Source organism: Ascochyta rabiei, chromosome 7 (assembly GCF_004011695.2).
Source record: "Ascochyta rabiei chromosome 7, complete sequence".
Lineage (NCBI taxonomy): Eukaryota > Fungi > Ascomycota > Dothideomycetes > Pleosporales > Didymellaceae > Ascochyta > Ascochyta rabiei.
Window position 1 is genome coordinate 1,605,262 of NC_082411.1, and position 23,193 is coordinate 1,628,454.

General features: G+C 43.8%; 3 protein-coding genes across 3 annotated transcripts, besides 37 other annotated features; 2 read left to right on the top strand and 1 right to left on the bottom strand.

Moving 5' to 3' along the window:
- Nucleotides 1-12,752: part of a mobile genetic element that runs on past the window's edge.
- Nucleotides 736-2,346, top strand: EKO05_0005096 (uncharacterized protein; the record flags this gene model as incomplete). The annotated part of the gene is made up of 2 exons (XM_059636515.1): nt 736-1,122; nt 1,171-2,346. 2 exons carry the CDS (start codon nt 736-738, stop codon nt 2,344-2,346), a joined length of 1,563 nt encoding a protein of 520 aa, XP_059492498.1.
- Nucleotides 2,651-2,771: a dispersed repeat.
- On the top strand, nt 4,269-5,003 carry EKO05_0005097 (Fluconazole resistance protein 1; the record flags this gene model as incomplete). Its single annotated transcript, XM_059636516.1, has 2 exons — nt 4,269-4,492; nt 4,550-5,003. The coding sequence occupies 2 exons, from the start codon at nt 4,269-4,271 to the stop codon at nt 5,001-5,003; spliced, it is 678 nt and encodes a 225-aa protein (XP_059492499.1).
- On the bottom strand, nt 5,338-6,415 carry EKO05_0005098 (uncharacterized protein; the record flags this gene model as incomplete). The annotated part of the gene is made up of 2 exons (XM_038939533.1): nt 5,338-5,858; nt 5,908-6,415. 2 exons carry the CDS (start codon nt 6,413-6,415, stop codon nt 5,338-5,340), a joined length of 1,029 nt encoding a protein of 342 aa, XP_038799641.1.
- Nucleotides 11,411-11,440: a tandem repeat.
- Nucleotides 11,438-11,454: a dispersed repeat.
- Nucleotides 11,455-12,754: a mobile genetic element.
- Nucleotides 12,076-12,752: a long terminal repeat.
- Nucleotides 12,418-12,530: a mobile genetic element.
- Nucleotides 12,733-14,640: a mobile genetic element.
- Nucleotides 12,750-12,754: a direct repeat.
- Nucleotides 12,753-12,756: a direct repeat.
- Nucleotides 12,755-13,241: a long terminal repeat.
- Nucleotides 12,755-19,689: a mobile genetic element.
- Nucleotides 14,613-19,689: a mobile genetic element.
- Nucleotides 15,998-16,215: a mobile genetic element.
- Nucleotides 16,004-16,224: a mobile genetic element.
- Nucleotides 16,031-16,224: a mobile genetic element.
- Nucleotides 16,034-16,221: a mobile genetic element.
- Nucleotides 16,055-16,224: a mobile genetic element.
- Nucleotides 16,295-16,539: a mobile genetic element.
- Nucleotides 16,295-16,545: a mobile genetic element.
- Nucleotides 16,298-16,545: a mobile genetic element.
- Nucleotides 16,673-16,767: a mobile genetic element.
- Nucleotides 17,810-18,078: a mobile genetic element.
- Nucleotides 17,810-18,081: a mobile genetic element.
- Nucleotides 17,819-18,012: a mobile genetic element.
- Nucleotides 18,236-18,426: a mobile genetic element.
- Nucleotides 19,203-19,689: a long terminal repeat.
- Nucleotides 19,690-19,694: a direct repeat.
- Nucleotides 19,690-20,261: a mobile genetic element.
- Nucleotides 20,262-21,014: 753 nt separating this feature from the next.
- Nucleotides 21,015-22,400: a mobile genetic element.
- Nucleotides 21,541-21,575: a tandem repeat.
- Nucleotides 22,396-22,400: a direct repeat.
- Nucleotides 22,401-22,650: a long terminal repeat.
- Nucleotides 22,401-23,193: part of a mobile genetic element that runs on past the window's edge.
- Nucleotides 22,403-22,649: a mobile genetic element.
- Nucleotides 22,658-23,193: part of a mobile genetic element that runs on past the window's edge.
- Nucleotides 23,013-23,050: a tandem repeat.

Consider the following 23,193-nt stretch of genomic DNA (forward strand, 5'->3'; position numbering starts at 1 on the left):
CAATCAACATTGGATGTTTATCGTCTGACGTTGAGTCATCTGCATGCAGTTGTGCTAGACCGCGGGATTTTGAATGGCGCCGACCTGGGAAAAGCGCTTGGAGTGCGGCTTCTTTCTCCTTCGTACCAATTAGCAGAACAGTAGAAGGGAATTGGGCCTGAGGGTTGCAAAGATTGGTAGTAGCACGCTGCAGGCCACCCCCACTAGCCAAGAACCAATCTGTTCCAGCTTGGAAAGCGTACAGCCAGTCTAAACAGTCCCGTGGTGGCATATCCACACAAACCTGTTACTATTTGCGTCTGTGTTCGGGTACATTATCGTCTATATAAATACTTATCGTAGACTAGCAACATTTCAGCTGACTCATTTTCAGGGTGGGCATACCCATATTAATAAACTGGCGAACCCTTCGTAATATTGAAAACTGAGTCAACATGACTATGAAGCTCGAGAGATATCGATATTACCTGGGGACAGCCCAGGTAAGATTCCAAAACCTATGCTACAGTCCTAGTAGTACAAAGCCTGACGATTGCGTTGGCTGCTGCATTTCTGATATAGAACATAACCTACCCGCTTTGATTAGTCCCTCGGAATACCACGACTGCCTGGTCGGCACAGGGATCTCTTTAGACGCGTTATACGCGATCGGACTTTCTCCAAGGCTTGCTCTTCCAATCGGCCTTCAGCTACCGTGCCTTCACGGAAGATTCCGGTTGGAGAGCGCAAAAAGAGATGAATCGCAACGTGAAAATGACTGGTGGCTCGTTGATCTTTACAGTTCAGGTGAGAGCATTGCTATCCTACTTGAAATTGGCTGCTGAACAGTGTACGGACGCACCCACAACTATTGTAACTCAAATTCGACAATTCTATCAACTACATACGTCTCCGTATGATGGGGAAAAGTTTCTCCATGTTCGATTTTACGAACGCGAGCAAAACTATGAAATCGCGACAAGATGGAAAAGGCTACTAGGAGCTAAGCTAAAGAGTCTGAATCAAATTCTACGTAATGAATGGCTTCGCATCTGTCTTGAGAGACTAGAGCCATTTCGCTCCTTGTGGATGAGTTTCCAGCTCGGCTCTTTTCCACTCATACTGAGCTGGCGATGTAGACAGGTACGACTCCCTTGAAGCCAAAACGATTCGGCTCATTTATTCCTCCAGGAGATTGAATGCTATTTGGTCCAGATGTATGAGATCTGGTACACAATCACAGGTGGTGATGCGCACCTCTGTGATGAGTACACCATCGAGAAGCTTGGGGGCCTTGCACCTCTGTGGAGTTCCCGCGACCGCTCCATGATTGAAGGCTTATTCGCCAGACATCAGGTCTTTCCTCGCGTACATGATACCGGTGTACGCGCTCAGATCTGTCAAAGGGTGCTTGCTATCGAAGGACTTATCCCAAATTTCCAGACCTTTTTCAAACATGTAAAAATACTGGGACCGGTTATGCTTCCTCTAAGAGAATTGCTCCCACCCGGCAAGTTACACCCTTCAAAAGATGAATTCAACCTAGTGTCCAGACACCTTCCCTCAGTAAGAGACATACTACTTCAGAATTGCTACGAGCGGCCTGGACAAAATAGGCAACAATGCCTTCTACAATATAGCGAGCATGATGAGCGCTTTATTGAATGTATCGACCCAGGACTGCATTCGTATTGGCAACTCTGTCTCTATTTATTGCGCCACGTGCAGGATCATCAGAACTACCGCAAGGAACAACGTGACCAGGCGCAGCTGTTGGAGCGCCCTGGATGGGTAATTCGACTTGGTAGATTTGCACGCAGGCTTGGGTTTCAGTCTGACACGATCTCTTCTCTCTGCAACCAAGATCCTGACCTTTCGCAAATCCGCATGCATATGCTTCAAGAACGGCCAAGTGTCTTCTTCTCTGCACCGGCCGATAAGTTCAATGCAGAGGCCTATTCACGCCAAAGAAGTCAAGTAATCTTTGAACCTCGCCTACCTGCTCCTACTCCTCTGATGACGACTGACAGCGTGAATACGACCCGGGTGCCTAGGAACCACCCACAGTTATTTCTTCCCACAATATGGAGCGCTCTTACACAAGAGCCGAGATACGCGTTAACGGAGTTCGGAGAGCTTGTGTTAATCTCCATGTCCTTCTTCGAGAAATTTGGGTCAAGCGCCGTTGGCGGTACTCAGGGGGGTTCTCAACCAGCCCAACTGTTATTACGCTCGTCTTCCGTCTACTCGGTACCGTTATATCCCGAGGATCTAGCTAGGCCCTACGGCGCCAACATCACGTTCTGGCATCTGCCCCAGGGTTGGGACATAAGTCCACTCGCGGAGTACAGATGTGATGCAACTTAGGAAGATATCAAGAGGGTAGTTAACAGTATCCGTGCGCAGGGCGTGGCGCCTTTGTTCGCTTTAGTGGATAGAGATGGGCGACTGAAGCTTTGTGATCCCTCACAGATTTTGCATCGCCGAAAACGATCTAAGCAACCGGAAAACATTTATTACATATATAGACATGAGAACTATAGGATTTGGATTATGAAGTCAATATAGCATGTGTTACCTTATATGCAGCAAAAAAAGGGCTTGCATCATTACTGTCGCCGGTTTTAGCTCTTATAATCGATAATGCGAGATACTGTTGTCACGACCATGAGCATGTAACCACGTTACCTCTGACTCAGTACGTGGTTATAGTACTATTCTGGCCATGAGGTCGCTATGAGAGCGATCATTCTCATACCTTTTGGTATTATATGGCTTAGGTGGGCAGAGCCTAGGTCCTTACAACTGTACAGTGTTAGGATTACTACTTATATATAGTCAATAGATTGTAAGGGGCACAGGGCTCTTCTAACTAGTATTTTTAAACGCGTGCCTCTGAAAAAAGACTTGTGTAACTATTAATAACACTCTAGAGTGCTTGTGTTGGTTAAAACAACCTAGAAGAAGCTGTTACATATAGTTAATAGATTATAAAGAGCAAAGGTCTCTTTCTAGACTGTGCACGTTGCCTAAGACTTTTTAAATTGTATTAACGCCTTATTGCCCTTATTACTATATCTGTTCTATTTATTATTAGGATGTGTAAGTAAGAGCGTAAGCAGAAGCTTAAGCATGCAAAATTAATATAGATAAGTTTATGTTGGAGGATATAATTCCAATCAATGCAGGGACAGGAAGTGTTCACTTTTTGTCCCATCAGTTTACCTTTGCTCTAAAAGGTAGTGCGCGTGTGCTGCAGATGCGCAGCGTAGCAAAATGGCAGGGTTATCTCCAATTAGCCTGCTTACTGCAGCTTAATAAAAGAGAGTTAAGGCAATTAGGAGATAGATTGCAGACTGCAAACTACGCTCCTAGGCAACTGTCTTGATTGCTAGGGAAGCAAGCTGTGCACAAAGAGGCTTTTGTTTACAAGATCTTTGCATTAGGTTATGCGCGTTGTTGCTGCACAGCAGAAATACAGCTTAAAGCATAACAGCAGCTTTGCACGAGCTCCAGGAGCTTTAATCCTACAGCAGTGCCTTTGCCTCTGCCTGTAGACTACAAAAGCCCTAAGACTAGACACAGTACTGTCCTATAATTGCTAAAGGTAAAGGTGGCAGGAGCGTTAATGTTGGCAGGAAACAACGTCTTTAGCGGTAGTCTGCTTCTGTTAAAGATAAGAGCGATCTGAGCAAGGCGCTTGGTTAATCTGCGGATAATTGGCACTAGCGCTGCTACACGCTGCAGCCGCCTATTGGGATGGCAAGACGCAATGTCCCTTAATGTGGGGATCTGCACTCGCGTGATCGTACATGCATGCGGGCTTGTGCCTAGTTGGGAACCTAAATAGCAAGTGCGAACTTCACAATACCACGTTCAGCACCAGACACGGTCTTTTTAATCGTGTGGCATTAGGACGGATTTTGCGCAATGCCACAGTTTGGCACGACTGCCTTCGAGGGAGAGCCGGTTACGCTGAGGACTATATCGAGTTCGAGTAGCTAAGGTGATAGTAGTAACCACCACAATATTCCCCGAAACAAAGGCCCTTCTCACGGCGTCACTTATGGCGACAACACTGTGTTGGGAAAGTTGATGCTGAGGCCAGGTGTGGCACGGTAGGTAGCGTTGAGTTTAGGCTCGATGCGACTCAATCTCTTCGTAACGTATCGCATGGGTTATTGCGGCACAGCACTGATGCGAAGATATGAAGAACAGGAATCTACCCAGTGGGCGCATACAACAGTCCTGCAGGATTATATACATATGCAAGTTGTATAGAGCGTTCAATGCCCCCCGCTATAATGGACAGAACCAGAAAACGAGCGAAGCAAGCGTGCGACCAGTGCCGAGTTAAGAAAACAAAGGTAAGTAATTTAGTCCTGATGCGATTAAGCCTAATGCTGACCTTGATCTCGTGTGATGGGGAGCATCTATGCGGGAGATGTCGAGCCGAAAACTCTGTATGTAACTACAGTCAGAGAGCGAGTCACCAGCAAAGTAGAAACTCTCAGTAAGCATTTCCTGGCTCGGCCTAGCGATAGCGTCTTTCAATTTACACCTTTCGCAGCACAGCTCTCCTCGAGACACAAAACAGACAGCTTAAGAACGCATTACAAATGTTATACGAATACGTCCAGACCGGCCACAGTCTGCCGGCCTTACCAGTGCAGAGTATGGGAGATGGCCGCCCATTCCTGCACGACATTGTGACGTACCTGAACGCAGTGCCCATAGGCGCGTCAATCAGGCACGATCAACTACCATACCAGATTTCAAGGCCAAACACAATGCCTACTGCGTCTCTTCCGCAATCACAGCCAGAACCCTTACCATATTCAACCTTTGTTGCAACTGTCTCGGAGCCGAACACCTTCATGGTCTCGTTAATACAACAGGATATGCCGCTACTAGAGCATGAAATCCTTGAAAGCAGATTGAACCTGCAAGAGATTTACTCGTTAATGGATACGGACGGAGCCGAGGCTGCAGGGTTACACTGGCTACAAACTCACACAGCATGATACCTGTGTACATATGAGCCCTTGGGCCTGCAAGAACCAAGTTGATAGGAATAATGTCACAGTGTGAGCGGTGAGAGAAAGTCGCTATGCATAAACCAAATTTTTACTGCTATCTCTTGGTGTGTTGCTATCGTGATAGCCCTTTATCTGCCTATCAGGAGGATCTGTTTACATGATGCAGATGTGTGTGGAAGGTGCTTGTCAAGGAGAGGCGGAACCATCACACCACCACATGCTACATAGAACGTCCTTACCCCATAGATTGTCAAAAACAATCCTCCGTTATATCAACTCAAAACCAATCCCACATACCTTAAGACATCCATGAATGCCTTTAGATGGTCTGGACAGAAGACACGGAATTATTGTCATCGAACTGCAAGCCATCATACCATTCTCTTAGCGACCCAGCGTAGGCTTCGATGTCCTCGAAATCTGTACCGCTGGACGAGCCATCAGCATCGAACGAATCCCTTGGCATTCGCCCGCCCTCTGCGATCTGTATCTCCAGGCGCTTTACCTTGTGGCGCTGGTCCAGCGTCATAACATCCTTTTTGTGACGTTCTTCCGCTCCTCGAGCCTCTCCAATCGTAGTACGGACATAGTGATTGATATCTGCAGTCGCTTCATTTATCGCTCCACTGGCTTCTAGCAGCTGTTCTCTGTGATGATCTGCAGCACTCCTGACTCCTCGAAGACGAGTACTGACCTCCTGTAGGCTGAGGCTGTCCTTCAGAATCCACACAGCTAAGCCGATTTTCTCTTGCTGATGAAGAGTGCGATCATCGCCTAGCGAATTCAACAGTGTGCTTGCCACTTGTGCGCGGCACGCCGCACCCCTTAGCTTCAAATTTGCTGTGAGATTTAGCAATCCTTCTTATGCTCGAGGAAGTAGAGTCTATACCCAGTATAGCACAATCTGTTTCAAAACCGCCAGTGATTTGCTCGATGGGTAATGCTTCAAATTGAAGTGGGTACTGGAAAAACACATCTTCGAGCAGTTTTTTGTATTTGGTGGAGCTCAGGGCTTTCGCGACGCCAAGGAGCTTAAGGAGTTCTATCGTTGCAAGTGTGCCTAGCCTGAAAGCGTGGACGGCGAAACTGAATTCTACGGTATGATAAACCTGTGATGTGGCGGGAATTTCGTAACGTTGGATAGCACCCGCCATGTTGGCGAGCGTTTGCAGCGATATGTGATCATGCGGTATGAAGGAGCCATGAGCTGACTCGCAGATCATACCGAACGCTACGGGATCTTCATTTGGTAGCTTGATCGATTTCCGCAACGAGCCGTGTTGAGTGGTGAAGAGCTTATGGAACTCTGGTGATATTTGCGCCATGATTGAAGATGAGACGGGGATCCTAGAATCTTTAATCAGAACTTCGTCGTCGCGGTTCGCGTGCCAAGCCATGTTGGGGTCAATTGAGTCCAACGCTGTAAAGTAAGTTCGTGAAATGATTAGTACATCATCCGCATTACAATTACTTATATAGACGAGTGGTTGGGAATGCCGATACAACACAATTTTAGAGGGTCTTCCCACGCCAGGTACATTTGCCCTTCCTAGTGGTGGCTAGCGGTTCACGCCAGTCATCAATGGCTGCTAGTTGCTGGAAAGATATGCAACTATCTGGCTATCTCGGATGTCGAGGGAAGCTCTGAATCATAGAAGGTTTCCTGCAGAACGAGGTCTTACGTGACATTGCTGGTTTCCGCTGTTGGGGCCAAACATTCATTTCGCCAATCCGCGGCAATGTGGCCATCATCTTAGCGCTTGTGACATTAGTAAGAACGATACCCGGTTCTCCGGACCCATGCGCGGCGGCAATCACTCTTGTCTTCCGCTCGGACCGCCGGGTGCCGAGCCCCTGGATCTACACAACAATTCCCGAATTGGCTTTAAATCTCTGGGTGTTATCACGACATAACTCTAGTGCACATCAGCAAACTAGAGATGCATGCACGACTCGTAGAGGCCAAGTTCAGACCTATTGCATAACAATCACATTATATAATTATGCTATACACAACAATAGTAGCAAAAACCATGTTGCTAGCTGCTACATCTGTGTGGAAGAGAACACGAACGGATTCCAGAATTTCGTTCTCACAATTTCCTATCTCAAGCATATCTTGCCTGACGCAGTAATGGTTGCGTCTGTGTTAGATATAGTCACCCCTTTTAATTCCTCCTTAAGCTGCAAAGCTCGAGTGGAGCCTATCCCGTGACGATCGCTTGGGATACTAATTGTCGGATTTGACGCGAGGGCCTTGTGAAGAAAAGGAGGGGATAGTATTGTATCTTTGGCTAGAGTATCCTTGAGCGCGGTGGGGGAAAAACTCAACAAGGGGTTAAATGCTCTGCAAAGCAAGCGATGATATACAACAGTCAATCCTGTAGTAAGCACCATGATGCACGCTTGTCCAATACACCTAGCCTTGCCTTGCGAGTCTCGTACAAGAAGAAACAGAGCTATAAGACAAACTTGCATCATGTACAGGCCTATTAAGAGATGTTTGAGTGCTTTGGGATAGAAGAGCCCCCCACTATCCCGTTCGGTAAGTAGTATACTTGATCCAGAGTAGATTATCCAAAACAAGCTGAATATAAGAACCTGGAAAGGAATAACAATCGGTGAGATGATAGCATAGAGAAATCCTGTCTGTTTCAGCGTGGACTGCACTGGGCGCTTCTAAAATTTAGAACCTACCAATGCAGGAGAGGTTAGTAAAGACAGGTAAAAAAGTGCCCCATTCGAGGTCCTGACCCCTTCTTCTTATTATCATCTGAGTGACTGACTTGTTAAAGATTGGACCAAGTATAAACTTTCCAATTAGACGATCCATCCGTAACAAAGAGTTGGCGCTAATAGACAGAGCTTGTAAGAGGATATAGGATAGAAAGTAATTGCTTGCTTTTGGTAGGTTCTTAGCCAAGGTCGCAGCCAGCGAAGCTCCATGTGCCATCTCGTTCACGATGGCAGTAAGTCCTGCAGATAACGACACTACGAGAGTAACTTGGAAGAAGAGAAAGCAAAAGTAATAGTCTTGAATCTTGAGATCGATATGGCTCCTAGAAGAAATGCCCTGCTTTCGTACAAGGTAGTTTAGTACGACAACAAATCCTTTTATCAGAATGGCCACCAGGGTAGGAGGCAGTACGCCTTGAAGCAGGCCTAGGAAGGACTGTGGAAGTTCATTGATCCAGCTCAGCCAAGACACCGCCTGCGTGATATAGATAATCTGGGAGAGGAGCCCTGCCAAAGCTACTGGAATGACGCATGCGGTTGCTGTTGCTACAATAAGCATGTTTGAAAGTACAGTGCGCATGGTCCTGTCCCGCCAGGTGATACTAACGTTGTTCCATACCACATCATCTACCGACAAAGGCATTGTGCGGGGTGTCATATAACCTACGCTGGTATGAATAACCGCTTGACACGCTATATGGGCGGCGAGTGGATTGGCGAAGGTGACAAAGGCGGACCGCAGTAACGGGAATTTCTTTAGTGCTGCACGATAGGAGTTCATCTTTTCAGCAGTTTCACGAAGTTCTTCCCGATAAACCATGGTGGTGTTGACCTTTTCGAGTCTCAGCCAGGCAAAAATGTTTAAGAGGTTGCGTGATTCGTCATTCGAGCGCCTAGGCTCTCTGAGCAAGCTTGACTTCTTGCTTCTTTTCTGTACGCCTACCCTACAAGCCTTCCTTATATTGGAGATCTCCGCCGTCTCAAGGGCTCGAGCCAGGCGTTCCCGTCTCTCTGCTAACCGGGAAATTGCGCTGTAGTCGCGATTAAAAGAAATGGCAGTAATATTACCAGGAAAGACCTTGAGTTGAGATGTGAGTGCCTTTTCAGACATCCAATCATCTGGTATGGAGTTGATGAGTATTGTACACAAAGCTGCGTACGGTAAGTGTTGCCGGGTTGCCACGTAAAATGCAAGCTCGCTCTAAATAACCCAGCAAACGTGTCCGGTAAAAAGCAAACTAACGAGAAGATGAGCCCAGTACCGATCTGCTTGATCAAGACCAACGTTGGACCACCCCAAGGCATCGAGTCCACTCACTCCAAGCACAGCGCCTTTTCCGTTGGTGTAGTTCAAAGGGACGAGAACGGGGGTTATGAGGAGTGCAGCCGGAGTAAATATAAGAATCAGTGATCGTAGGTACCGGCGGAAGAAGTATCTATCGAAATGCTTATGGCGGCGGTCAAATCGAACAAAGTTGGCTACCACGTGTCTTTTCCAGGTTGTACGGGTAGTGTCAGCATCTTCTGGGACAGTAGTACTGCGACTATTAGCACAAGAATAGGTGATATATTGCGAGCTTACTAGAGATCAGGGAAGCGCTTGCGGATGATAAGAAACAAGAGGACTTCTAGCGTAAATATAACCGCGGAGAGGGAGACGGAAGCAAGGAATGAGCTCAAAGAGATACCATGGAGCTGCTGAGCTTTAGCAAACGATTTCCCGAAAGATTCACCCATAGCGTTGGTCTTCCTATCTGTTCCTACGCTTTGAAATCTGATATATAATTGATGGATTTTGAGCGGCAAAGGTCTCTTCTGACTAGTTTCCTTAAACGCCTGCCTCTGGAAAAAGGCTTGTGTAACTATGACCGGCATTCCAGAGTGCTCGTGCTGGTTACGATAAACTAGAAGAGACCGTTGCATATAGTTAATTAATTATGAGAGGCAGAGGTCTCTTCTAAACGCACTCCTCTGGAAAAAGGCTTGTGTGACTATCACCAGCACTCTAAAGTGCTTGTGTTAGTTACAATAAACCAAAAGAGGCCGTTACATATAGTTGGTACAGTAATTAGCGATTGCGGCCTCACCCCTACAGGCAGGTGCGCAACGGTTTTAAACCGCCCTACCTTCCGTACATAGCTTAGCGCTAGATGTTCGCTGCAAAACAGGCGATGCGATTGGTCAATTGTTGTTCTAATAATGACTGGTTTTTAGAATGCTGCCTGCAGGGGTGAAGCCGCTATCGCTAACAATTGTAGATAGTAAGGAGCAAAGGTCTCTTCTAGCTGATATGCTTAACATTAAACGTCCAATTCTCAAAAACAGCTAGCGTCTGCAAAACAGGCACTTATACAGTAAAGCCTGCGCCGCGCCAGACTGTGTTATTACGCAAAATCTGCCCCAATGTTGTATAATTAAAAGGACCATATCCAGCACTGAACGTGATATAGTGAATTTCGCACTTGCTATCTAGGTTCCTGACCTAGCACAAGCCTGTATGCATATACAGTGACGTGAGTAGACATTGCGTCTTGCTGCACGCTATCCTGCTAGATAGCTGCAGCGTGCAGCAGCGCAAGTGCTAGTTATTTGGAAACTAGCCAACTGCCTTGCTCTAATTGCTCTTGCCTTTAATAAAGGCAAATAGCAGAGCACTACCTCAACTGTGGCGCGAGAAGCCATATGTATCAGTAAGTTGAAGTGATGAGGCAATCCTGTGAGAACAACGTGGTGGAATGGTGCTGCCAGAAGCTGTGGTGTAGCCTGGCTATTTTGTCCGGCTCGTGGAAGGTGTAGTAGAAGGCTGTCACAAGCAAGAGGACGTAAGATAGACCCGAGAAGAATCTACGCCAAGTTGTGGTGCGGCTTGACAGCTGCTGAGGACGTGCGAGAAAGCTGCAGTGGTCTGTTAGGATAGATATGTTGAATAGGTTTTATAACTGATTGTTGTTCGTCAGAGCACCGCGTAGTTAGATGCTGCATGAAGTTAACATAGTAGAGACAGCTCAAAGCACACAAACACACACATTACTGTATTTTAGTAACTTGCAAAACCTCCTGGCAACCAACGTTTGCGAGATTCGTTAAAGCACGGAGTGCAGAGAAGGGCTTGGGATATGGAGTCTTTTATGCAGAAGACAACTTAGGCAGCACAGGCTCGCCCGCCAGTTGGTATAAGCACTCCCTTTTCCACAGCAAAACTAGGGCAAGCTGATCAGTATAACTTCTGGAAAATTCAATTACCACCCGAGTCCTGCTAGTGCGAAAAGCACTGCTTGTCCTCATATCTCCCCAATAGCACGGCGAATTCTACACTGCATTCACATCTGGCAGGCAACAATCCATTGCACAAGGTTCAAAAAAGCTCACAACACAGCTCCCGTGCGTTCAACTTATGCGAATTACAATGCCAATAAGCAGATACAGTGTTCAATGCTTACTATTTACCAGCTAATTAATTGCCGCTACGCACAGCTCTCTTTTATTTATCAAGCTGCAGTAACGTAACTTAAGCAAGCCAGTCAGAGAATAACCCTGCCTTTATTGCTACGCCGTGCATCTGCAGCACGCGCGCACTACCTTCTATAGCAAAGGTGAACCTGTCTGTGCTAATCTTGCTTGCTTAAGCTTCTGCTTACGCCTTTACCTGTAAATCCTAATAATAAACAGAATAATCATAAAAATAAAAGCGAAAAGGCATTAACGTACTCCACGGGTGAGCGGATCAAACGGGTGAGCGGATCACTCTGCCAAGACCACACCAAACCTCCACCTTACCACGCAATACCTCAACAACAACATTAATCTACGCCCTTAAGAGAAGCTGCAATACAGCTTGCGCTCTAGGCAATTAAATAAGACGCAATGCTTACTATATAACGCGCTACAGCTATATATAACACGCCTTACAGTATACTACACGCTTAATACACAGGACAACCTGCATAAGCTAATTATACGCCAGTTCAACAGATTATAGACCAGACTAAGGAGGACGTGATTGCTAAGTACATCCTTAAGCTAGATGCACAAGGATTTGCCTCTTAGCTGGCTGCTATAGCTAATATAGCTAATTCTTTGCGTGCTAAGCGCAATATAGGCCATGTTAGCATAAACTAGCCTAACACGTTTATTAAGCGCTGCCCTAACCTTAAAGTAAGGTTTAATTGCAAGTACAACTACAAGAGAGCCCTCTGTAAGGATCTAGAGATTATTAGGGGCTGGTTTAGGCTTGTAGCAAATGTTAAAGCTAAGTATAGTATCTAGGACAATAACACATATAACTTTAATAAGACAGGCTTTATAATAGGCTAGATATTAACAGAAGCAGTTGTTACAGGCTTAGAGCGTTAAGGACAGCTAAAGGCAGTGCAGCAGGGTAATTAAGAGTAGACAACGGTTATATAGGGCATTAATGGCACAGGGTAGGCTATTCTACCCTTTATTATCTTTAAAGGCTGTAACCACCTCTCTGCCTGGTACAAAGAGGATAATCTGCCCTATAACTAGGTTATTAGAGTCTCTAAGAACAGATGGACTACTAACAAGCTTGGTCTAGACTGGTTAAAGCACTTTAATGCCTATACAAAGACGCGCACCTAAGGAGTACACTAGCTGCTCCTTATTAACAGCCACAAGAGCCACAACTCCCTTAACTTCTAACAATACTGTAAGGAAGCAAAGATTGTTACACTGTGTATGCCTCTACACTTATCTTACCTCTTACAACCACTAGATGTAGGTTGTTTTGCCCCTCTAAAGAAGGTATATAGGCGCTAAGCTAAGAATCTTATGCATAACTATATTACTTATATTACTAAAACTAAGTTCCTACTATGCTTTATAGACGCCTATAAGGAGACATTTACTTCTAGCAATATCTAAAGAGGCTTCTAAGGCGCTAGAATAGTCCCCCTTAACCTAGAATAGGTTATAATAGGTCTTAATGTCTGCCTACGTACCCTACCGCTACCTACTATAGAAGATAAGCCCTAGCAGTCTGTTACGATCCTGTGCTAGGGCACGGCACAAACATAAGTACCAGCCAACCAAGACCCCTGACTCCGCTCTGAAGGAACGAACAGTGGAGAAGGACAGAACAGATAGGGATGTTACGTGACTGCTCGTTAACGAGCATGACACACGTAACTGCTTGTTAACAAGCATGGTACAATATGCTTGTCCACAAGCACCCTTATATATTTTATTAGACTAACTCTAGTTACTTATTAATAAGTACTGTATCTCCTTAGTATATAGTTAGTAGGAACATAACCCTTATAGTTTGTGTTTAACCTTATTAATTAAGTTTGTCTTTAGAATCTTAACCTGCTCTTGAACTAGACAGTCTACTCTGTACTATTTATTACACCCTATCTTTACAAGCTTTGCTTAGTTAATAACCCTTACTAATCTAGTAACTGTACTTATCCCTAAGAACTAATAGAATTAGTACTTACAGTCTTTAACTAAAGTACAACTTTAACATTTTAAACACCCCTAAGATAAGTACCTCTACAGGATCCCGTGCTACCCCTAGCAGCTCTAACATGGACGTTGACGTAGACCCTCCAGTCTACACCTCAGGCATGAACGTTAACAAACCTGACCTTTACCACAGAGACCGCAGCAAGCTTAATAACTAGCTTATGCAATAGGACCTCTTCTTTACCTTCTAAGGCAAGAAGGTTCCTAAGATTAAACAAGTAGTCCTTGCAGCTAGCTACATGCGTAGTAAAGCGTTCACCTAGATTAAGCCCTTCGTACAGCAGTACCAAGCTGGCAAAGCCCTAGACAACGTAGATATATAGATAAGAGACTTTAACCTATTTAAAGAGAAGATTAAGCCAATCTTTAGAGTCTCTAATAAACCACACATTACCTACTGTAACATTTAGAAGATTAAGCAAGATAAGTCAGCCGCCAACTACGCCGCGGAATTTCAGCAGCTCGCTGCTAACACTGACTGGGACAACACTGCTCTGATTACTATGTTCTGACAGGGATTAAAGCCTAAGGTTAAGGAAGAACTTATGCGCACTAGCGCGAGCACTAAAACCCTTAACAAGCTTATTAATACTGCTATTAACATTAACGTACAACTCTACAAACTTTAGCAGGAACTTTAAGACAACCCTAGAGCGCGCACTACCGTCATCGCTACTAACCAACTGCTACTAAGAAACCAGTGGCGTAACAACCTGAACTAAGGACAACAAGGAGGACGCAATCAGCCAAACACCGGTCGCTGCATCTACAGTAACACACAGAGTGGATACTACAGACCAGAGGCAATAGACCTCTTAAACCTCAACAAGGGACCACCTAAGCGATGGAACGAGAAGCCTAGAGGGGGCAAGCAATCAGGAGGCAGCAAGGACTGCTACAACTGTGGCAAACCAGGCCACTTTGCCAGGGACTGCTGGATGAATAAGGTTCACCGCCAGTTAAATGTACTTACCTGTGATCACAATAACACAGAAGCTAGTAAATAGGAAATTCTCACTAATAACATTAGACGGCTGCTGGAAGACCCAGAGTCTGGTCTAGAGGACGATAACGACTGTATTGTACCTCCAATTCGTGTAGCAACACCCTACTAGGACGCCCAGACAGGCGAAGAAACAGAATACTACTCTAACAACAACCAGCGATACCACGCAGTGGAATACAAGCAGACCTAGGGCAGCGTCCAAATAGGCAAGAAGTACAATAGACCCTTCCAGAAACAAGGAACGCGCTACCTCACCCCTGACAGTAGAGAATTAATGGTTACAGAACCAAAACCCCGAAGCGCAAGAAAGGACAATATAGTTAACAACATTATAGCCTACAAGCAGACAGAAGACGTTACTGCAGCACGTAAACAAGAACAATTGGCTAGACAGCGCTAGAAGCGCGAAGATAAAGAAGCCTATTGCTAAATGTGTCAAGAACTCGTCAGCCCTATAGTAGGACCGCCAACAGGAGAATTCACACCAGAACTCTAAGAGCTCGTTCACTAATTCTGCAAGGAAATCGACGACAGTAAACAGTTCGCTAACGACCTGGAAGAAGCTGAAGACCAGCTTTAGTGTAAGCAAGAAACACAGCTCAGCCTAGAACGTATGCAGAAGCAAAGAGAAGAGCTCCTACTAATTAGCCCACAACTACAGTACATCCTGGACTACTAAAACCTAAAACATAGAAACCTTACATAGACGGCATGCTCTAAGGACAGATGCATAATCTATTATAACAAGAAGCTTGGTGCGGGATGGTTCCTGGCACGACAAGGCCTCTGTTGCAACTAATGGTACTAGTGTTACAATGACCTGTGTAAACTTCATCTTATTAACAAGCGCCAGAAAGCACACTTTCCTGGTACAGATAACCCACAGGCCACAATACAAATGCAGCTAGTAGTTAACAGGAGTTGCTACAACGCACACTGGCAGAACTGTCTTAACACAGACTGCAAAAAGCACCGCACTACTAAGGAATACAAAGGTTTCAGTAACAAGGGGACTTTTTTAGGCCAGCGCCTATAAGCTCTAGGGATTGATCTATTAATAGTATCAGGACCAATCACCTCATTAAACTACCTATTAAACTAAATATAGTAGTCTTTTTGGCACTCTTAGACTTAGGAGCACAAGCGAATTACATATCTAGGACAACGGTGTTCTAAGCTGGACTTAGATTATATCGCAAGAAACACGCTTACTTGCTCTAAGTAGCTAATAGAGAATTGATGCCGGACGAACCACTGATCATGTTTGAAGTGATAGCGGCACCCCTACAAATACAGGGGCACTACAAGGAAATAAACCTAGACGTCTTTGCAAAGGCCACGCACAACGTTATACTAGGACTTCCCTAGTTACAAAAGCACAACCTAAAGATAGATTAGGTATAAGAAAGACTTTTGTTAGAAGGATGTAAATGTGGCACTAATATATCCACGCCTACGCAGCGCACGCAGCAGCTGGTAGATAAGAAGGAGATCAACAACGTCTCTTTAACACATAAGACGCGCCAAGATAGAGCAGTCAACTCTGCAGATACTGAGAGCCCCACAGATCACAAAGCAAGAGTTAAGGAGGAGAAGAGTGCACCTCCTGCTATCCCTGACGTTTACTGACAGTACGTAGAGATGTTTAGAGAAGAGCTTACAGTAAAAGCCCTGCCTAAGCATAAACCCTGGGATCACAAGATCAAGCTCCAGGAAGGAAAGACACTGACTTTCGGGCCACTATACTAGTTATTAGAAAAGGAACTTAAAGTACTTTGCAAGTACATTAAGGAGAACCTTAAGAAGGGATTTATTAGAAGATCAGAATCACCTGCAGGGTACCTAATCATATTCGTTCCTAAGAAGGATGGCAAGCTACAACCTTACATCGACTTCAGGAAGCTTAATAAAATCACCATTAAGAACTGCTACCCGCTCCCGAACATCACAGAGTTGCAGGACCAGCTAGCAGGAGCTTAGTACTTCACAGCGTTAGATCTATAAGGTGCGTACAACCTTATACGCATAAAGGAAGGAGAAGAATAGAAAACAGCATTTAGGACGCGATACAGACTCTATAAGTACCTAGTCATGCCGTTCAGTCTAACAAACGCACCAGCAACGTGCCAGGAGTTAATTAACAACGTCCTAAGAGCACATCTCGACAGAACTGTAGTAGCGTACCTAGACGATATCCTAGTGTACTTAAAGACACTAGAAGAGCACACAAAACACGTTACAGAAGTGCTAGAATGCCTAAAGCAGGCAGACCTACAGCTTAAACCTAAAAAGTGCGAGTAGCATAAGGAGGAAGTTGAATTCCTAGGGTACATTGTAGGTTGACACGGAGTCAAGATTAGTCCAACAAAGGTGGAAGTAGTTAAGACTTAGCAAACGCCAAAAACGGTCAAACAGATCTAGGAATTCTTAGGATTTGTTAACTTTAACCAACGCTTTATTAAGGACTACTCTAAGATCGCAATCCTGCTAACAAAGCTCACGCGGAAGGATACACCATTTAAGTAGGGACAAGAACAAGACAATGCGTTTAAGGCACTTAAGCAAGCCTGTACTACACCTCCTACATTAATTACGTTTTGTAGCAGCAAACTAATGCGCATAGAGACTAACGCCTTAGATCTCGCGTTAGGCGCATGTATCACACAAGAGAAGGATAGACTATAGCACCCTATCACATACTATTCACACAAGTTCTTAGGACTAGAAGAACACTACAATGTGCATAACAAGGAACTGCTCGCAATTGTATCAGCCCTGGAACATTAGCGACCATACGCAGAAAGCTGCTCCAAACTTACTATCTACACTGACCACAAGAACCTGGTATACTTTACTACCACCAAGGTCTTAAACTAACAACAAGTACGTTAGTCTAAGATGCTTAGGTAATACAAGTTCAGGATATTGTATACGCCAGGAAAAGACAATAGTAGAGCTGATGCACTTAGTTAACAACACAACCTTACTAGAGAAAAAACGATTAACCAGTTTGCAGTTTTAGGAATCAACGACGATGGATCACTAGGACTATTGCAGCAACTTAACAACATAATGCGGATCGAAATCAACCAGCGCATTACATCAGACGTACCAGAAGAACTTCAGGACAAAATTATAGCCAATTACCACAATAACCTGCTACACAGACACCCTGGAATTACACGCATAATAGAACTTATTAAATAACACTATAAGTTCAGCAACATAAAAGACAAGGTTACTAAGTACATTAAGAACTGTGTTAACTGTTAGCAAAACAAACATAGTACACACGCAAAATACAGAGAAATGCAGGCAATAGAACCGCTAACGGCACTATGGACGAACATTACGATAGATTTTGTTACACAGCTGCCTATCTCAAGAGACCCTGTTACCGGATACGACTACGACTCAATCTTCGTTATAGTTAACAGATTCACCAAGTACACTGAAATAATACTGTTTTGACATAGTTACACTGCAGAGCAGCTTACACAAGTGTTCCTAGATTAACACATAAGGCATTACGGCATACCCAAATTAATTATTAGTAACTAAGACAAGCTCTTCACGTCAAATTACTGGACCACGCTCTTGGCAGCAATTGGTACCAAGAAGAAGCTTTTAACAGCCTATTATCCGCAGACGGATGGACAGACTAAAAGAACAAATCAGACCATAGAAACATACCTACAAATCTACAGCAACCAGCAGCAAGACAACTGGGTTTTACTGTTACCTATGGCACAGATTGCATATAACAACAAATTGTTAGAAGCAACAGGAGAATTACTGTTCTTCCTAAACCACAGGATGCACCCAAATCTCTTTACTAGAAGTCTGGACACGCCAATTCAGACTGAATTAGCAATATCCTTAGTAGTAAGACTAAAGGAAGTGCATAAAAAGGCACTAGAAAACATTAGTAAGGCTTAGGAACAAGCAATCTCATATGTTAACCAGAAAAGAAAAACAGCACCTTAGCTAAAAGAGGGGGATAAAGTCTATCTCCTTACAAAAAACCTTCGCACACAAAGACCAACAAAAAAACTAGACCACGTTAAAGTCAGACCCTTTTTTATTTCTAAGCAGATAAGCTTAGTTAACTATAGACTTAATCTGCTAAAGGATACAAAGATCCATCTAGTGTTCCACATCTCGCTATTAGAACCAGCCAACCCCAGAACGCCTATCTAGGAAAACTTCCATTATTAAGCTAACAGCAAAGATAAATAGGAAGTTAAAAAAATAGTAACACATAAGGGAAATGGCAATTAACAAAGGTATCTAGTCAAATGGTTAGGATACCCAGACTCAGAAAACACATAGGAACTACCTGCGCACCTTACAAGCTGCCGCCGATTGGTACGCAAGTACCATGATTCGCTACAGACTCTTCGATTAAACCAAGAGCGCCCTAGGTAGCTGGCGAGGCACACATGCCAATAGACGCCGCAGGACAGTTAGGATTAACTTCCTTAGCCAGGTCTAACTCGCCAGCCTTAACCATCCTATTTGCCAAACACAGCGCCTTTTGCTGCACGTGTTTATTTGCCTATTTTAGGATTTTCTTATTACGCAACAATTGCGCAATAATAGTTGTAAGGAGTAACTTGTCTTCTTCTACCTTTTTCTTATACTCCTTACAAGTCTTATCTAACAACGCCTAAGACATGTTTATACATGGCTTGCCAGCCTTTATACACTTAGCACACTTTAGACCTTTTAGACTACCTGGCATAATGTAGCACTTGTGGCTGCTAAAGAAACAACAATTGCAGGGGACTTTAGTAGGTGTATTAGCTCAGCGGATTTCTAATGCAAGACGGATGTTACAGGCATACAAGGACATCTTAACTTACAGGTTACTAGATGTAGGAATTGTAGATTATATAAAACTCTAAAATATAATTATATAGTTTAAGAACAAACTAAAGAGGAAGGGGGGATAGTGTTACGATCCTGTGCTAGGGCACGGCACAAACATAAGTACCAGCCAACCAAGACCCCTGACTCTGCTCTGAAGGAACGAACAGTGGAGAAGGACAGAACAGATAGGGATGTTACGTAACTGCTTGTTAACAAGCATAACACATATAACTGCTTATTAACAAGCATAGTATAATATGCTTATCTACAAGCACCCTTATATATTTTATTAGACTAACTCTAGTTACTTATTAATAAGCACTGTATCTCCTTAGTATATAGTTAGTAGGAACATAACCCTTATAGTTTGTGTTTAACCTTATTAATTAAGTTTGTCTTTAGAATCTTAACCTGCTCTTAAACTAGACAGTCTACTCTGTACTATTTATTGCACCCTATCTTCACAAGCTTTGCTTAGTTGATAACCCTTACCGATCCAGTAACCGTACTCATCCCTAAGAACCAATAGAATCAGTGCTTACGGTCTTTAACTAAAGTACGACTTCAACACAGTCCTAAACCCCAAGCACTACCCTGCAATTAGGGTCGCAATTAACGCTGGTTTAAGAGAGGATTTAAAGGCATGCAAGCAGCTTACTAACTTTAATAGTTAAGGCCTTTAAAAAGCTTGCTAAAGGCGCAGCTATAGTAGCGCATAAGCTAGTGTTAGCTTAAAGGGAGATTACTAGGCTTTAAGTAGTAAATAAGGCTGCTACGCAACGTAAATTGCATAAAAGAAAGCAATTACAGCAGGAGGGAGTCCTAACAGCTAAGGAAGGCCTTTAATTAACTACTCTAACTAAGTTTAGGGCGCGTGGTGATAGTAAGAAGGCAAAGAAGCAAGTGCGCGCTAAAGGAGGGGAAGTAACCTAAAGATGCTGTACAAAGTGCTATAATGTTAGACATAACTCACGTACATGTAAGAAGGCTGTAGAAGATGTTTCTAAATAATATTATGTACTGCACTACTGTATACAAGGCTAAAGTAGGCTAATGCGAGCTATAATAGGGTAGAAATTTGGTGTGGTCTTGGCAGAGTGATCCGCTCACCCGTTTGATCCGCTCACCTGTGGAGTACGTTAACAAAAGTTAAGAAGTCTTAGGCAACGTGCACAGTCTAGGGGCGACCAAGTAGTAAGTTAAACACTGTACAGTAGCCTTTTTGTAGAGGGCGTTTAGAAGAGACCTCTGCCTCTTACAATTAATTAACTATATGCGACGGTCTATTCTAGTTCATCGTAACCAACACAACCACTCTAGAGTGCTTGTAATAGTTACACAAGCCTTTTTCTAGAGGAAAGCGTTTAGAAGAGACCTTTGCCCCTTGTAATCTATTAAATGTGCAACGGCCTCTTCTACTTTATTGTAACCAACACAAGCACTATAGAGTGCTGGTGATAGTTATACAAGCCTTTTTCCAGAGGGGGGCGTTTAGAAGAGACCTCTGCTACTTACAACTAATTAACAGTATTCTATCGTCTATCGTACCCCTACAGTAGCTGCTCACGCTGCTACATTTGTCTTTAGCCCTAAGCTTAGTCAAGGTATATATGCCAGCTATTAAAACACCACAGCTAAGTTGTCTACAGTAACTAGCGATTGCGGCTTCACCCCTGCAGGCAGCATTACAAAGATCCAGTCATTACTGAGTTGAGCATTAACCAATGATATTAATTGTTTTAGAGCGATTGCCTGGCGCTAAGCTACATATGGAAGGTGGGGCTCTGCAAAACCGTTGCGCAGCTGTCTAAAGGGGTGAAGCCGCAATTGCTAGTTACTGTAATTGACCGCAGCGTTTTGCAGATGATTAGATGCAAGTAAATGATGCCATCGATTAACGTACTCCACAAGCGAGCCACTCACCCAAGCAAACTGCTTACTTTTGCTAAGACCACACCAAACTTTATACTACCTACAATGCCGCAACACAACAACGTAAAAAAGCCCTTAAATAAAGCAGATATACAGCTTGCCCTACAGGCTATTTAATAAGACGTAACACTCTCTTAGTAACGCGCTGCAGCAATCTACAACGTGCCTTAAAGAACACTTAGTAATTAACTTACTAGAGCCTCTTTACAACGCAATTATAAGCCTAAATTAATAAAGCTAACAAGCACTAAAGAGGAGGTAATTATCTAGTATGTATTAAAGCTAGACAAGTAAGGATACTTACCCTAGCTTGCTAATATAGAGGATATGGCCAATTCTCTGCTTACAGAGCGCTACTAGACCTATGTTAGCAAGAACTAGGCTGCTAACTTTGTTAAATGTTAGCTAGAGCTTAAAATTAAGTTTAATTGTAAGTATAACTATAAGAGAGCCCTATATAAGGATCCTAAGGTAATTAGAGACTAGTTCTAGTTAGTAGAGAATACTAAAGCTAAGTATAGTATCCTAGATAAAGACACCTACAACTTTAATAAGTCTAGCTTTATAATAGGTGTTATATCTATAGGAGCTATTGTTACAGGCTCTAAGCGTTAAGGGAGACTAAAGGCAGTGCAGCAGGGTAACTAAGAGTAGACCAGTATTATCTAAGGCATCTGCGCAAAGGGCTAGTCTATCCCACCCTTTATTATCCTCTCTAGTAAGCACTACCTCTTAGCCTAGTACAAGGAGCCTAGTATACCTAACAACTAGGTCATTAGTATCTCTAATAATAGCTAGACTAATAATAAGCTTAGAGTTAAGTAGTTAAAGCACTTTAATAAGCACATAAAGGCGCGCACTATTAGCAGCTATTAGCTGCTTATTCTAGACAGCTACAAGAGCCACAACTTAGTTAAATTCTACTAGTACTGTAAGGAGTATAAGATTGTTACTCTATGTATACCTCTACACTTGTTACACCTACTACAGCTACTTAACGTAGGCTGTTTTGCCCTAATAAAGAAAGCCTATAGCTGCTAAGCTAAGCAGCTAATACGCAGTAAGATTACGCGTATTACTAAACTTAAGTTCTTACCATACTTTAAAGCAGCTTTTAACTAACGCCTTAATTACTAAGAGCAACATCTAGGGAGGATTTAGAGGTGCTGGCCTAGTCCTACTTAACCTAGAAGCTGTAATCTTAAAGCTTAAAGTGCGGTTATGTACCCTACTACTACCCCTTATAGATAAGAGTACCTAGGAGTCTAAAACACTAAGCAACACCCTAGAGTTTAGGTCTTAATTAAAGCTGATTTAAGAGAGGATTAAGAGACACGCAAATAGCTTACTGTCGCGCAGCCGAGCCTGTGGATGACCAATGGGGTGCTCCCCTATCCAATCGAGCTTGCGGATTATTGTTGAGTGGCTCCTTTCTCCACAATTAACCACCGAGCTCCTGAGGGTCGCCCACAAAGCTTAAGTAAGCGAGATCACGTAATAACCAAATTTCCTTTGTACTTAAGCAACATGTTACACATCAAATATATAGACACTGATTAAATTAATTAATTACCTAAGTATAGTCCTCTAAGCTCTGTCTGTTAGGATCTCTTTTCAGAGGGGTGGCACGTTATAGAGCATTTGAAGATAGAGTGTGTATTTACAGGTTATGGATAGACAAATCGCTGCTGAAAGGATCAGAGCAATTCACGTAGGCTATATAGTTACGCCACCCCTGCTACGCAATCAGACCCTTGGCTCCTCATGCGGAACAAGCGGAAGGAGTGGGCCTAACAATATCCCCCTTCTAGGGTTACTTGTCCTAAGTAACCAAGATGGTAGGCTTTTGAGATTAAGTAAGTAATTATGGACTATTATGGTCTACAGGGCATTGCTGTTACCCCAGGTGCGTGTTTTGGTAGTGGAAGGATTTTCCTCGAACCCGTCGGGGGATTCGGCCTCCTCCACCTTCACCTTCACTTCACTTCTTCTCTCACCTCTGATTTTGCGCAGTTGCCTGCAAAATAAGTGGGTCTACGTGCTGCTAGCTCAGGGTCCAGGTATAACTATCGTACTTCCCCATTTTGGACCATTACTACTACACTCTACTCCTCTTTTTAGTAAGTTAATAATATCTATTAG